This window comes from Tursiops truncatus, chromosome 6, assembly GCF_011762595.2.
Source record: "Tursiops truncatus isolate mTurTru1 chromosome 6, mTurTru1.mat.Y, whole genome shotgun sequence".
Taxonomy (NCBI): domain Eukaryota; kingdom Metazoa; phylum Chordata; class Mammalia; order Artiodactyla; family Delphinidae; genus Tursiops; species Tursiops truncatus.
In genome coordinates this window covers 29,416,273-29,428,876 of record NC_047039.1, presented here as the reverse complement: position 1 = coordinate 29,428,876, position 12,604 = coordinate 29,416,273, and the positions used below count along the sequence as shown (strand labels likewise).

Below are 12,604 nucleotides of genomic sequence, written 5' to 3'. Positions count from 1 at the left end.
GAGTAAACAAGTCTAGTGTCCCAAATGCAGTAAGATCACTAGTTGCTTAGGCCTTTATCGGTAATTAGTGAAATAAGATTCATATCTGACGGCTAGAAAAGAGCCGAGTGTGTTGACAAAAATATAAATAGAAACCTAATCTATGACTTGTCAATTTCTCTTCCTGGTCACAATCCTTAGAACCTTTTGGTGATTAAAAGGAGTAAAGCAGTATGAATAAGCTGGATGGATGTAACAAGAGTTTAAAAAGTGACACCAAAAATAGTTTCCTTTAAAAACCTGGCCATCTCAGGAATTACTATCCCATTGTGAGAGAGGAGGAAGAGGGAAAGCCACTGCTCCTTTAATCTTTCTTGGAAACCAGTTGGAGCTTTAAAATTTGAATTTCATTCACAAAACCTCAATAATATCCTTGAGAAATCAAAACCCTAAACCACTTCAGGCTTAGGAAGACCACGCCACAAACTGGGCAAGTAGCCTCCTTTATCTGCTGCGTTGACCAATTTCAGGATCTCCCACGAGTTTCAAGCAGCTGAAGAGCAATGCCAGTACTTTACACCAAGCACAGAACTGACCATAGCTGCATCCCCAGTCGCGGGAACTCTCCATTCTTACAATTCATGTTAGCTGGCTCTTTGGAAACATATCTCAGAGGCCTCTAGATGTGAAAGGGCCTGGTTTGGAAGGAAAGAACAGAACAACGATGGACCAAATTGCTCTGCGCAAGAAAGGGAGAGGAATTCTGTGTTTTCTTGGGCAGCCTCAGAGTCCGGTAGGGAACCAAAAGGAAGGAGAAGAGGGGCCAGGAAGAACAAGGAAGGAGAGGTGGCAAGTAAGGGCTGGCCAATCCCTCCTCACACAGTGAGGGATCTAACGCTCAATTTTAAGGTATGGCCTGGCCTGGGCTACCCTGCAACCCCATCCTCGTATCCGTGAAGTCTGCTCCGTGCAGCGGCTTTGTGTTGGGGGCTGCTTTAGGGAAATCAAGAGATGGTAGCCAGCAGGGGAAGGGGGTGAGCACAGAAACTGAGAGTGGAGTTTGGAAGCAGGGAAGAACAAGAGCTGGCTGCACCAGGGCCCAATCCTGATTATCTGCAGTACGGGCTTACAGGCATCCCACATGGAGTGGCCCTGGGCCATGAGGATACCCAGGCCTCAGGCTTCTGAGCTATAGGGCTTTAAAGGAAAGAAAGAACCCTAGAACTTTCTTTCAGAGGGAGTGTCAAGGTTATTGCTTAAAGAAGCATCCAGCCAGAAGAAAGAGTCCCCAAAGCTGGCATGCTGCTTTACTTCACGGTGGTGGTACCGTAAGCACATCACTGGAGAAAAGTAGACCTGGTAGGCTCGCTGCTGAGCGCAGCGCTCACAGATCCCCCCCGGATCTAGTTACTGGAAACTCACCTGCAGGGAGAACGCCCGCAGAGCGGGAATCGGGATCAACGCAGCCATGAAGAAGGCTGTGACGTTGCTGATGGATGTAAGGGCCACGCTGGCTCCCGTGCGCTTGAGACACTCCCCGGTCCTGTCCTAAGGATGAGAAACCACAGTGCTGAGAGCTGCACAGGGCGGAGTCCCCGCAGACCACAGACTGTGTGAAATAAGACAACTGGTAGTTTACAATGCTGACGTGAGGGGATAAGAAAGGGATATCTCTGCCTTTCCCTCTAACAGCAACACTGAAATTCAAGTTTTCAGTGCTATCTACACAGTCATGTGTTGTTCATGGTTATTACTATCCAAAGCACAAAGCTGCAAGATAATGATTTAAGTACATTTTTAATATGGTTAAAAAGGGGCAAGGAGAAATGAGAACAAAGTAACCAAAAAACCCAAAGAAACAAACGTGCACTTTGGAACAAGTCTCCTGAGATGCTTTTAACTTACTTCACTTATTTAGAGTCAGTCACGTGTCATCTGACTTGGGACTGAAATATTTACTGGGCCAGATAGAGAAAAGTGGAAGGACAAACACTCAGGAACAGAGAGGGGCTTCTGCTGTCCTCAAAGGTTTCTTCTTTTGTTTTTCTATTACCTCAAAAGGGATTCTTTTATTCTGTCCCGTTTCACTAAATGCATGCGCCAGAAGGAAGACATCATCCACACCAACGCCAAGAGCAAGAAATGGCAAAACCTGTAGTGAAGACACAGCACAGTGACATGAGACACGTGAGGTCCAGTTCTGAGAATTCTACAAAGCCATTTAAAACACTGCCACCAGCACCCCAAGGGGCTTACCCAAAGGATGGCTTACATGAACTCATGTGAAGAATTTAGTTTTATCTGATAGTTAGACCCCAAAGTCTAGCAGTTGTGGCTCACAGCAGATCTTGTCCATTACTATGTCTAAGCTCCACATACAATAATTTTTTTAAGTTAACAAATGAGAAGGAATTATACTCCAATAAAGATGTTAAGAAAAAAAAAGTGAGAAGGAATCCATCTCATTTAAAGCAGTGGTTCTCAGAGCGTGATGCCTAGACCAGCAGTGTTGGGAGCTGGCTAGAAATACAAATTCTCCACCCTCACCCCAGATGGACTGCATTAGAAACTCTGGGGATGGGGCCCAGCAATCAGTTTTCACAAGCCCGCCAGGTGATGTTAACGCACACTCAAGGTTAAGAACCACTACTCGAATAAATGATCTAAATTCCACCGATAAATGAAGCATCTCTAACTAATCAACAAGCCCATTCAGACCTGCCACTGTCAAGTGGTCCACTTAGAGACAGCACCCCCCTGAGAAATGGGGCATCTTAGTGGAAAAGGCTGGAAGACCCTTTAGGTGACATGGACACACTGGAGGCCAACTGGGCAAGCCCGGAGAGGGGTGTTTGTCAATGAACAGCAGACGGACGGCTCCTTTAGTACCTGAGTTGTTGCAGCATTAAAGGAAATCCCGATCAATGAGCACAGGCCCAATCCTGCAGCCACTGACAGTGCAACCAACAGGACACCAGCCAGCCCCACGGCACCCTGGGACTTGGAGCAGTCCCAGCGCAGCATGGTTAAACAGGCATAGGCAAGCTACAAGCAGAACAGTTGGGCAGGGTGGTGGGGAGGTGAAGGAATGAAGGGGAGTTGGAGGAAGGGGGGAGAGGAGGAAGGGGGAGACACAAAACAAAAGCCAAACATTAGAATGTGTAAAGATTCTAATGTTTTCCCCCACCCATCACCCCAAATCAAAAGGTAGAACTTATTAAATCGAACAACAACAAAAATTTACATTACAGACATCATACGAAATGATACGAGTCAAAGGTGGGCAAACTGCAAATGGTAATAAATGCTTTACACGACCACTTTTTAAACCGTTACGAAGCCGAGCTCTCTCTGTCTTGGGTGCAAGTGTGTGTTAAGAGCAGTTAAAAAGCAGGGGCAGTCATGGAAAGGTAAAAACTAAAAAACAAAACAAAAACGCCCCCTGGGAGAACCGAATTGATTGTTACCATCAGTAAATAGCCACTGGCCACTCGGATGACGCTGACATCAGAGAAGGACTTGAGGATGTCGTCCAGGGTCGTCGTGGTAAAGGAAAGCACCTTCTGAGTGGAGTTCTGAGCGACGCTTTGATGAACTACCTGCGGTCACAACGCAAGGATAAATTCCCAGATGGGATTAAAGCTACGGTGAGCTTCAAGAGCACAGACCTCTCAGGTGACATGTCCCCTTTACCCAACCCCCACTTTTTTCTGATGCCTTGAAAAGAGCTCTCCATGATTGGGGTTTGAACTTGGACTAACGTTGAAGGACCTGAGCCCGGGACAATGAAGGCTATTGCTAATCAAACGAGAATGTGGTGCTGTGGTGAGCCGGTGAGCCTGCGTAATTGAAGTTTTCTCCGACAGCCTTATTTATGCTATGTCTAAGACTACTATTCTCCTCTCCATAACTCTACAACTGATTTGCGGGCCCATCAGTTCCCCCCTAATCCAAAACAACTCATTCTTAGGGGCACTCCTCCCCCTCTTCATTCGCTGGCCACTTTTAAAAGGTCACATGCAGCTCAGTAGAGGTCACTGCTTGGGAAACAAAGGCCAGCTCCTGTCACATGACCTAACCAAGGGGACTGCAGCTGTGAACAGATTCTATGCCTTGCTAATGTTTTCCAGACACCTTTTTTCGCTAACCAAGTGTTTTTTTTAAACACTGTTATGCCTTAGCTCTGGGGTTCACAATTGGTTACTCAAAATGTTTCAGGGCATCACAATTAGAATTAGCATCACCCAGATAGCGAGATTTTCAATATAAAGAGAAGGAAGAAGTTTTCATCCCCCCAAGTTCTCAGAATTACAATCAGTTTTGAAAATAAATTCTAACGAAAACAATGCTTTAAAACGTTAAAACGAAGTATTTAGTAACTAAGGGGTTTGTACTCAGGTTCAAAGGGCGTCAGAAGGCCACCCATTTACCTCCACATACGTCCTCTGCCAAGCCTCCAGGATGGCTGCTGCCTTGTCCTCGTTCCAGTTGATGTGCGAGACATACTCATAACCCTTGAAGTGTTCGTACATTTGCTTGGGAGTCATTAACTGAAACATGGTCTGCAAGGCGTGGGCGCTGTGATGGGGTGGAAAAGGCACACCATCAGCCTCCCCAGGAAGCAGCTCTCACTGTGCAAAATCCCCACCGAGCACCCCCGACTCACTCGCAGCCATTCTGTCCTACGTGAGCACATGTTTCCATTAAAACGGGACCTGGATGGTTATTTTATTTAATAGATTGATGTACCATATTAAAGGTGTAACCTTACAAACCTTTTACAGATACACCCCCAAATTAAATTAATAGGCAATTTCCTTTCTCAGTTTCTAGTCAACGAAACAGGAAGGGTAGTGGAGTAGATAGCCTGATCAGATATGCTGGGCTCCGCGCTGCTCGCTTGCTTGTGCAGAAATCCCAGACGACAGCTCTCCCAAGGGAGAAATCTCAGACGGAGCGCCTGACACTTGACGGAGCGGAGTCCACAAGTGCACAGAGGATAATTCTCATTTAGCCCTCAGTCGTTGGTCTTTCCCTTGAACAGTCTGTGATGGAGTTCAGCTCATATCATTTAACTCCACATGGTATGACCGATTCCTCTTGCCTACTTTATAGTTGCCCTGATTTTCTACATCACGGGTAGATCTTCTAAAATCCTACAATCACTAACTACAGTCTCAATGAAAATGATAAATCTTGAAAAATTCCCCATAAGGTGCTTTTCTGAGCCGGTCTAGTCCACTAATATTTCCTAATATTCTATTACACCAGACAGCTAGCTAGGGTAACAGTTAAGTATTAATACAAATACACTTGCAGACGTCAGAAGGGAAGTGGTTTCTGAGGAAAGGACAAAAAATAGACGGCTTGGATTTTCCTCCACGTGTTGGATTACCTGACAAGCTTTCCAGTGCTGTTCTTGACTGTGCCACCCACAATCAGTTCCTCCTGCCAGTGCATATACTTTCTGGATAATCCATGACACCCACCATTCAAAACAAGGGCCATATCAAGAGGCTAAAAATAAAGAGACAGCCTCATAATTACAGGAATTAGTAGGCAGGTCACATGCCTTGTTAAAATCCAGTGCATTAAGGGCTTGTTTGTTTCAGTGAGAACATTAATAACGAGGCTAATGAGAGGCGTATGGCAAATCTTACAGCAAAATTTAGCTCTTTAAACAAACTTAGTTCCATAGACCAAAAAAGTCATTGAGAATGCAATCTTAAAAATAAAAATAATAGAACCAAAAATGGGGGCACATGGCAAGTTTCTCTCCCTTCCCCGCCTGAGGAGCAATCAATGGCTGTACTTACTTTGGTTGCATTTTTGTTGGGGGCTGTGGCAGGGCAGTCCGGATCAGCCGGATTGAGGCAGGGCCGGTCCATGTAACCATGACCAACTTCAGCCTTATTCAGCATTTCCTCCCAGCTGTCCACTTGATAGTTTATTTTCTTTAACTCTTCTAGGAATTCCAAAGGGTCAAAGTTTGTCCACTGCAAAGGAGGCTTACCTCTGTGAAAGAAATTAGGAGGCAAGACAATGAAAGAGAGGCTTCCGAGCCCTTAGTAAAATAACAAGACTGAATCTACTGCATCTGGATTGTAGGATGCTTTTCGGGGAAACAACTGTAATTCTGGGACCTTGGCACAAAACCCAAACGCTCCTTTCCAGTATACCTATATGCAAACCTAAGTCAGGAAAATAATTCATGAATGAACATGGCGAACAGAGAGCTTATAAATTAACAAAGGTACCAAAGAATCTTAACTTGCTGATATAGTATATTTAATACCTAACACCCAAATTAGCCAAATGGGTGCTTCTAAGCATAAGACTGAGACCCAAAATTAAGGGGTGGGGGGCGCAGAGGAAATCACAATGTCAAATTAGCACTTGCCAGCCTAATAAATGCTTTGTAAATGTCATCCATCAAAATATTTGATCTCCATTACCTTTAATAATCCCATACTTATGAGCTCTCTCTGACAGCCTGGCAGTCAGCCCCACGAGCCCCCTGCTGCCTCTGCCATCACCGCCATCAAGGCCACTTCCCCCCACACTCACTTTTGAATTTGTGCTGCTGACAGACCAGAAAGGCTTTTGGCTGCCTGTTATGTGGTTCAAACCACACTGTAGCTGCTTAACCAGGCTGAAGTCATTATTCAGAATCTCCCAACCAGAAAACACAAAACCCCTTATTTCCCACCTAAAACTGTACACTGAAGGTCAGGGTATGGCCACTGCAAATTGCTTTTGCAGATATGCGCAAGCTAGGAGAGAAACAATAACCCAAGCACTAACTCTTGCATAATTAACTGAAAATGTCTACACTGATTAACAATTATTCCTTAAATGATGCCGTGTACATAATATTCAACTGCTAAACTGCGAAGCATCCCCTACCATGACCTTCAAAGATAGTGGATTTCCCTCTTAAATGCCATTAATGTGATCCAAAGAAAGGTCAGCATTTCACTTAACAGGAAGATCTTGAACTTCGACATGTACCCACTAATAAATTCTCTCCTTAAAAAATAAGCTAAACCCACGTTAAGTGCTCGGTGTACAAAACTGCAAATATTTTAAAGAGTTAAAAATCACACATACTCTGAAATAATTTGCATTTTATTTGCATATAAATGGGCTGGTAAAAGTGAATGAAATTTAATGATGCCTACAGAACTTTTTTTGAAAAGAGGAGAAACATTCTGCCGAAGTGCCCTCTCCCCCAACTATTCACTCGAAACATGCACATGGAATTTCAATGTTTTTATTTCTTGTCCAAAACTGAAACAGAATAAACAATGATAAGGTAACATCAGAAACATTCTAGAGTTTAGAAATCACAGACATCAGAAAACAAGATCACACACTTACAGTAGGTATGCTGTCCCAGACTGTAACTTCGCCCCTTCCCAGAAGCAGTCCAAAGGTGTAATAATTAAACAAGGGTAAAGATATTCTATTATCTGTCAAAGTTGAAAAGTATAGGCCACGCATTAGGCTAATGTATACCACTGGGCTATTTGAGAATTTTTGAGAATTTTTTTGCAAACAGAAAGAAAATATACCTGATCCATGTAACCTGTTTCTGTGATAAGTTCTCCAGATTTATAACACAAATGTTCCAATTTCCATTGCCTATTAAAATAAAAAGCAGAGACAAAAGTTTCTTATAGTAATAAAGGAAATGTGTGCAAAATCAGAACTATAGAACATACACAGAGAACTGCAATTTTGATCACTTTTCAGTATCTGTCAAAATGAGCAGAGCTTTGCCAAATGGATTCAACAAGCTTGCTTTAATGAATAGATAATACTCAACTGTAATTAACATGTGGGGTGTTTATGTAAATGAATGCTACCCAAAGTACTTGAAAAGTCTTGTTTTCTTAAGTGTTCTCCCAATAATCTTGTTTACACCATTAATCTGCTTTTCCACATACATTAAACAACTTCAGGGCAGATAATTCAGAGCTGAATTATCACAAATTCAAAATAGGTGGGGACTAAATTAGTAAGGTTTATAATGTATTAACATATATTGAGGTGGGAAAATATTACTTTTTTTTTACTGGTAAATTATGTCCTTATTAACAGAGAGTGTTCAAAATGAACTTTCCCTGCTCTTAACCACAAATGCTATAAAGAACATTACCAGGTAGATTGGTTTCCCACTTTACATTCTTCTATTCTTGTCCTACAGAAATTATATCAAATATACTGATCAACAATTACCTATACTATCCATCATCTATTATTATAGCATTTTGTTATCCCTAGAAGAGTGCTGTATAAGCCCAGGCCTTCCCAAGTGTATTAGGGAAATGAGTCTAATTTGAAAAAAGAGAAAATTAGGAAAAGGTGGGGATGGGAACTCCAGGAAAAGAAAAAATATAAAACTCCTTCTAGACTGCTCTGTTTCATTGGTCTACTTTTTCTTTTATTAGTCGCCCAAAAAGAACGTTCTGGACTTCGTCCTCTTCCTTGTGGAACCTTCCCATCCATCCCTCAGTGCCCTGCTGAAATGCCACCTTTTTGCTAAGCTTTCTTTGATCAGTGCTGTTGAAAGTGACCCCTTTCTCTTGAACCCCAGAGCAATGCTGGTCGGCTCTCCTTCTTGACACTGGAGCACCTGTAGGAGGGACTGCCTGTGTTTGGCTTTGTACATGCTTCTCTGTATTGTCTTTCCTCTCCCTAACTTAGGCTGTGGTGGTTTCATTCCAGAACTCCTATGCTTTTACTACATCCACAGCATTGCTAAATTAGCTACAAAGCTAAAGGGTAGTATTTGGTAAAGGTGTGTGAATCCACCTTACTCTGCCTACCTGTCCCCAGGAATTCACCACAGTGGCTCAGCTCAACCCCCTATTTTTTGGTGACACATACCAACCACTAACATCTGTAATGAATAAAGTAATGAGAAGTAACTTCTTTTTCTTTTTTATTCTTTGTGAGGTGACTAAAGGCGATTCAAAATGTAACTGTTCCAAAAACAGGTTAAGCAGTGAAACATCTTCAGAACAGTGGACAGCCATCCAAATGGCTGCTTGAAGGACCATACTCATTTGGGTACAGTGCCAAGATACTCACTGAAAATACATTATAAAGTAATGTAGTTCATATGTTACTAAACTTTAGAGACAAATCAAGATTTTAAAAATCATTTCACGAGAAAACTGTTTGAACTAACACTTCCGCTGTATTTCCAGGGCAACTTTATTTGCTAAAACAAAGGGGTCTAAACCAGCAGCCTCTCCCCACCACCTTACCTGTTATACATATATACATGGACCCGGCTGGCCTGGAGCGCCGAGTCCAGGTGCTGTCGGAGTGCCTCCGTGGTCAGGACATTAGCACCGTCTTCCTTGGGGGTCTGAATCATGAGTTGAGGATTAAACATAGCCTCTTCTCCAATCTTCTGGCGAGTGTAATTTAATTCACGACTTACTCGCCCACCAACTGGTAAACACGTACAGGTTTCAATTAGAACAGCAAAATCCCCACAAATTCACATTCTGTTACCTCACTAACAGGAGCAGGGTACACAATAAATGAACTCTGGTCACAGAAATGTATGGCTGATGTCTAAGGGGTAACATTCACTTTATTATGACTGGCAATGTTAACTCTACCAATAACCAACATATAAAAAATACTCACTAAAACCTATTAACAATGGTCCTGCCTGTCACACACGCAAACCTAATGCATGCGTGCTTTGTGCACCTTCTAACTAACACACCATATGTATAAAGGGGGAGGGGGAAGGAAAACTTGAGACACTGTTCCTTGCAGACCAGACCAAATACCCCTGTTACAATTTCTTTCACTTGTATAAACAATGTGCCCCTGTAGCACATTTCAAGATAAATGGCTTCAATTTACACTCTTCTCCTAAATAATCTGGCAAAGGTAACAAGGAAATGTTTCTTCTTGTTGGAAAAAGAAACAAGGAAAGGTGGCAAATGTGTATTTAGCACAAAACTTGCCAGGAGAAGATAAATAATGTGATTTATGTCAGATGCACGAGGGGAAATCCCACTTGAGAAGAACCAAATGTATCAGCCATGGCTGTCTTGGGAGGCCCTGGAACCTGCTCTCTCAGATTCACCTGGTCAGCATCCAGGAAGCACAGGTGCCAGGTTCTGAGTCACCTGGGGGCGGGCTGCCTGTGTTCTGGAAGCTCCCCTGGTGATTCGGAACCCCTGCCCCAGCTTCTCCAGCAGGCGGCCGAAGCTGGGCGTGAGAGAAGCCAGCACAACAAAGCACGAGTAATGTTGTTACTAAAACCTGCTTTTTTGGTCTTCTTCCTCGGGCTCTAAGCTGTATTTCAATTAGGGTTTTAGAACGCGCCAAGCTCAGGATGCTGCACTGTCTGGGACATATGGAGGGAAAGGAGTTTTACTTCTCAACAGGGCCCTGATGGGAGCTGTGAAACGAAGCTCTGGTGAGGCTGCTTTGATTCAACACGGCGAACGGTAAGGACTTTGAGGGAAGGCCCGCAGGGACAGCTAACAGAAGAGAATCCTCGAGCACCCTCACCCCTACACACTCCAGTTCCAAAACGCACTGTAAGCTGAATGTTTACTGAAAAGCAGGCCTTCAGTTCTATCTTTTAGAAAGAACCCTCAGGGATCATCTTAGCTTTCCCACGAGGAGAAATCCTTTTTCTTCAAGTTTAGTATTCAAGGACATAAACATTTGGTTTGAGCAAGTAAATAAGTACTGGGAACAGCGGGTTGTTTAGTTCTCTTGGCATATTTTATAAACAAGGGAGCAAGCTAAAAAGCAAATAATGCCCTCATTAGGAAAACTAGTCCAGATTCGCAGACTGGCAGAGTCATCTGTGCAGGTTCACGCAGATGGCCAAGGCCACCGTGGAACTCTGTGAGGTGAGGTTGAACATACTGTGTTGTGTTGGAGAGACAAGAGGAAGAGGGAGGGGAGGGGGAGGGGGAGGGAGGTGTAGGAGGAGAGAGAGGGAAATGATCATTGGCTATAAAAACTATTTAGATGCTGCGGAAAACTTTGGCAGATAGCCCAGGGAACTGCTGAGGCCCCAGTAATCAGTTTGAAGTTAAAGACCATAGGAAAAAATAGGAAACAACTTGCAGCAGAGCCGGCATTTACATAAGGCCATAGGCCTTCTCAGGATGCTACATAAAAGCTGCCTGCAGGCAGGGTCTGGCTCCTTCTGGCAGGAATCACTACGTATTATGTCAACCAATTAGTGAACTGAATTACTCTCAATCCACATTCTCTAGAGATAGAAAAGCTGTTTGAGGTCCCGCCCCCCCCAAAAAAAGCCAATTATTAGTCCAGAGGTCACTCCTGAAAAGCTACAGAGCTGCACACCAAGGAGCTCCAAATAGCCTTTTTGAAGAAAAGCTCAACCCCTCCTTTTTTCTGGCTATCAGACATCAATGCCCCTGCCTATCAGTCATCTGTACCTGCCTCCTTAAGCACTGGCATAGCACGTGACTTCTCATGCTGCTTACAAAGTCGCAACGCCAGGTGAATTCAGACCATGAGGTAGAAACAACCACCACCAAAGCAGGACCATAGACCTCCCCGCGGCCCACTGCCCCCCGGCCCCTGCCTGCCCAGCAGAGCGGCTGCCTACAACTATAACCAATAAGGCGATGACCCAGGAGAGAAGTGCACACAGAAATAAAAACCAAATGCAAGGTTCATGCTGCTAAGAACTAACTAAACTCTTCTAGACCAATCTCATAATGGTTCGATTCATTTACCTCAGGGGGTTTCAGAAATGATGCTATTTCCTACAAGATATAAAATGTACCTCAGGGATTCCATAATGTCACCTTTTTAGAGTTTTTAAGATGTATATTTAAATAAACACCTATATTTTAATAAAGGGGTACGTTTTTCACATCTCTAGAATTGAAAACCTTTTTGCTCTTCCACCTCTTTACGCTAGTGATAAATGTGAATATTTTGCTAACGTGACAACCAGTTTCAACGAAGACAAGACTATTATCATTGGTAGATCTAGCAACTAGAGTTGAAGGATCCTGAAGTCTAGTTTCCACAACCAGCTATGCTGTATCCTACTTTTGAGTACTGTTAAATTAGATTTACTTTTCCATATTACATGACCATATTTTACTTAACACTTCATCTTTGATAAACAAATATGAATGTTTCTGCAAAACTATTCAGTAACTTTTTAAAAAGTTTAGCTGATATCCACTTTCTCTGATAAATAGTTGTAACATGACTCATTCAGCCAGCAAGCATTTGTGGGGTTCATGCTAGGTGCTATGTATTGGGGTGTGTGGTAGATTAGACAGCTCCAAGAGGCTCGCTGGCCAGTGAAGCAAACAGGCAGTACACAAGCAAACCAATGTGGTAGTTTCATGGCATGACAAGTGCTATGGAGGAAATCAAGGTGGCGGTGCCATGTGAGTTACTGGGTGGTGGGGCAGGGGAAAGGCCACTTCAAATGGAGTTGCCAGGGAAGACCTAAGAGGAAGAGATACTTATGTTGACCCTGAAGACCTGGGGAAACAGCATTCTGGCCAGAGGAACTAGCAACCACAAAGTCCTCAGGTTTGGCTTGCAACAGGGAGAGAAAGAAGGCAAGAGTGGCTGGAGC

The 12,604-nt window shown here is 43.5% G+C and overlaps 1 protein-coding gene across 13 annotated transcripts in view; it reads right to left on the bottom strand.

Annotated features, from left to right (window-relative positions):
* The window catches only part of PTCH1 (patched 1), a 66,652-nt gene that overhangs the window by 29,447 nt on the left and 24,601 nt on the right, over window positions 1–12,604 (bottom strand). For 10 of the 13 annotated variants that reach the window (XR_012332450.1, XR_004526958.2, XM_073805974.1 and 7 more), the window contains 10 exons: window positions 9,255–9,444; window positions 7,554–7,623; window positions 7,360–7,451; window positions 5,796–5,994; window positions 5,375–5,496; window positions 4,410–4,557; window positions 3,447–3,578; window positions 2,869–3,024; window positions 2,033–2,131; window positions 1,402–1,527 (listed from right to left, as the gene is read on the bottom strand). Coding sequence is in view for 11 of the 13 variants with exons in the window: in XM_073805974.1 (XP_073662075.1) it covers window positions 1,402–1,527; window positions 2,033–2,131; window positions 2,869–3,024; window positions 3,447–3,578; window positions 4,410–4,557; window positions 5,375–5,496; window positions 5,796–5,994; window positions 7,360–7,451; window positions 7,554–7,623; window positions 9,255–9,444 (1,334 nt within the window). In the remaining 2 variants the exon portion in view is untranslated. Of the gene's footprint in view, window positions 1–1,401; window positions 1,528–2,032; window positions 2,132–2,868; window positions 3,025–3,446; window positions 3,579–4,409; window positions 4,558–5,374; window positions 5,497–5,795; window positions 5,995–7,359; window positions 7,452–7,553; window positions 7,624–9,254; window positions 9,445–12,604 lie in introns of those variants that run through there. The other 3 variants (XM_073805973.1, XM_033857853.2, XM_033857855.2) reach the window with 3 other exon arrangements.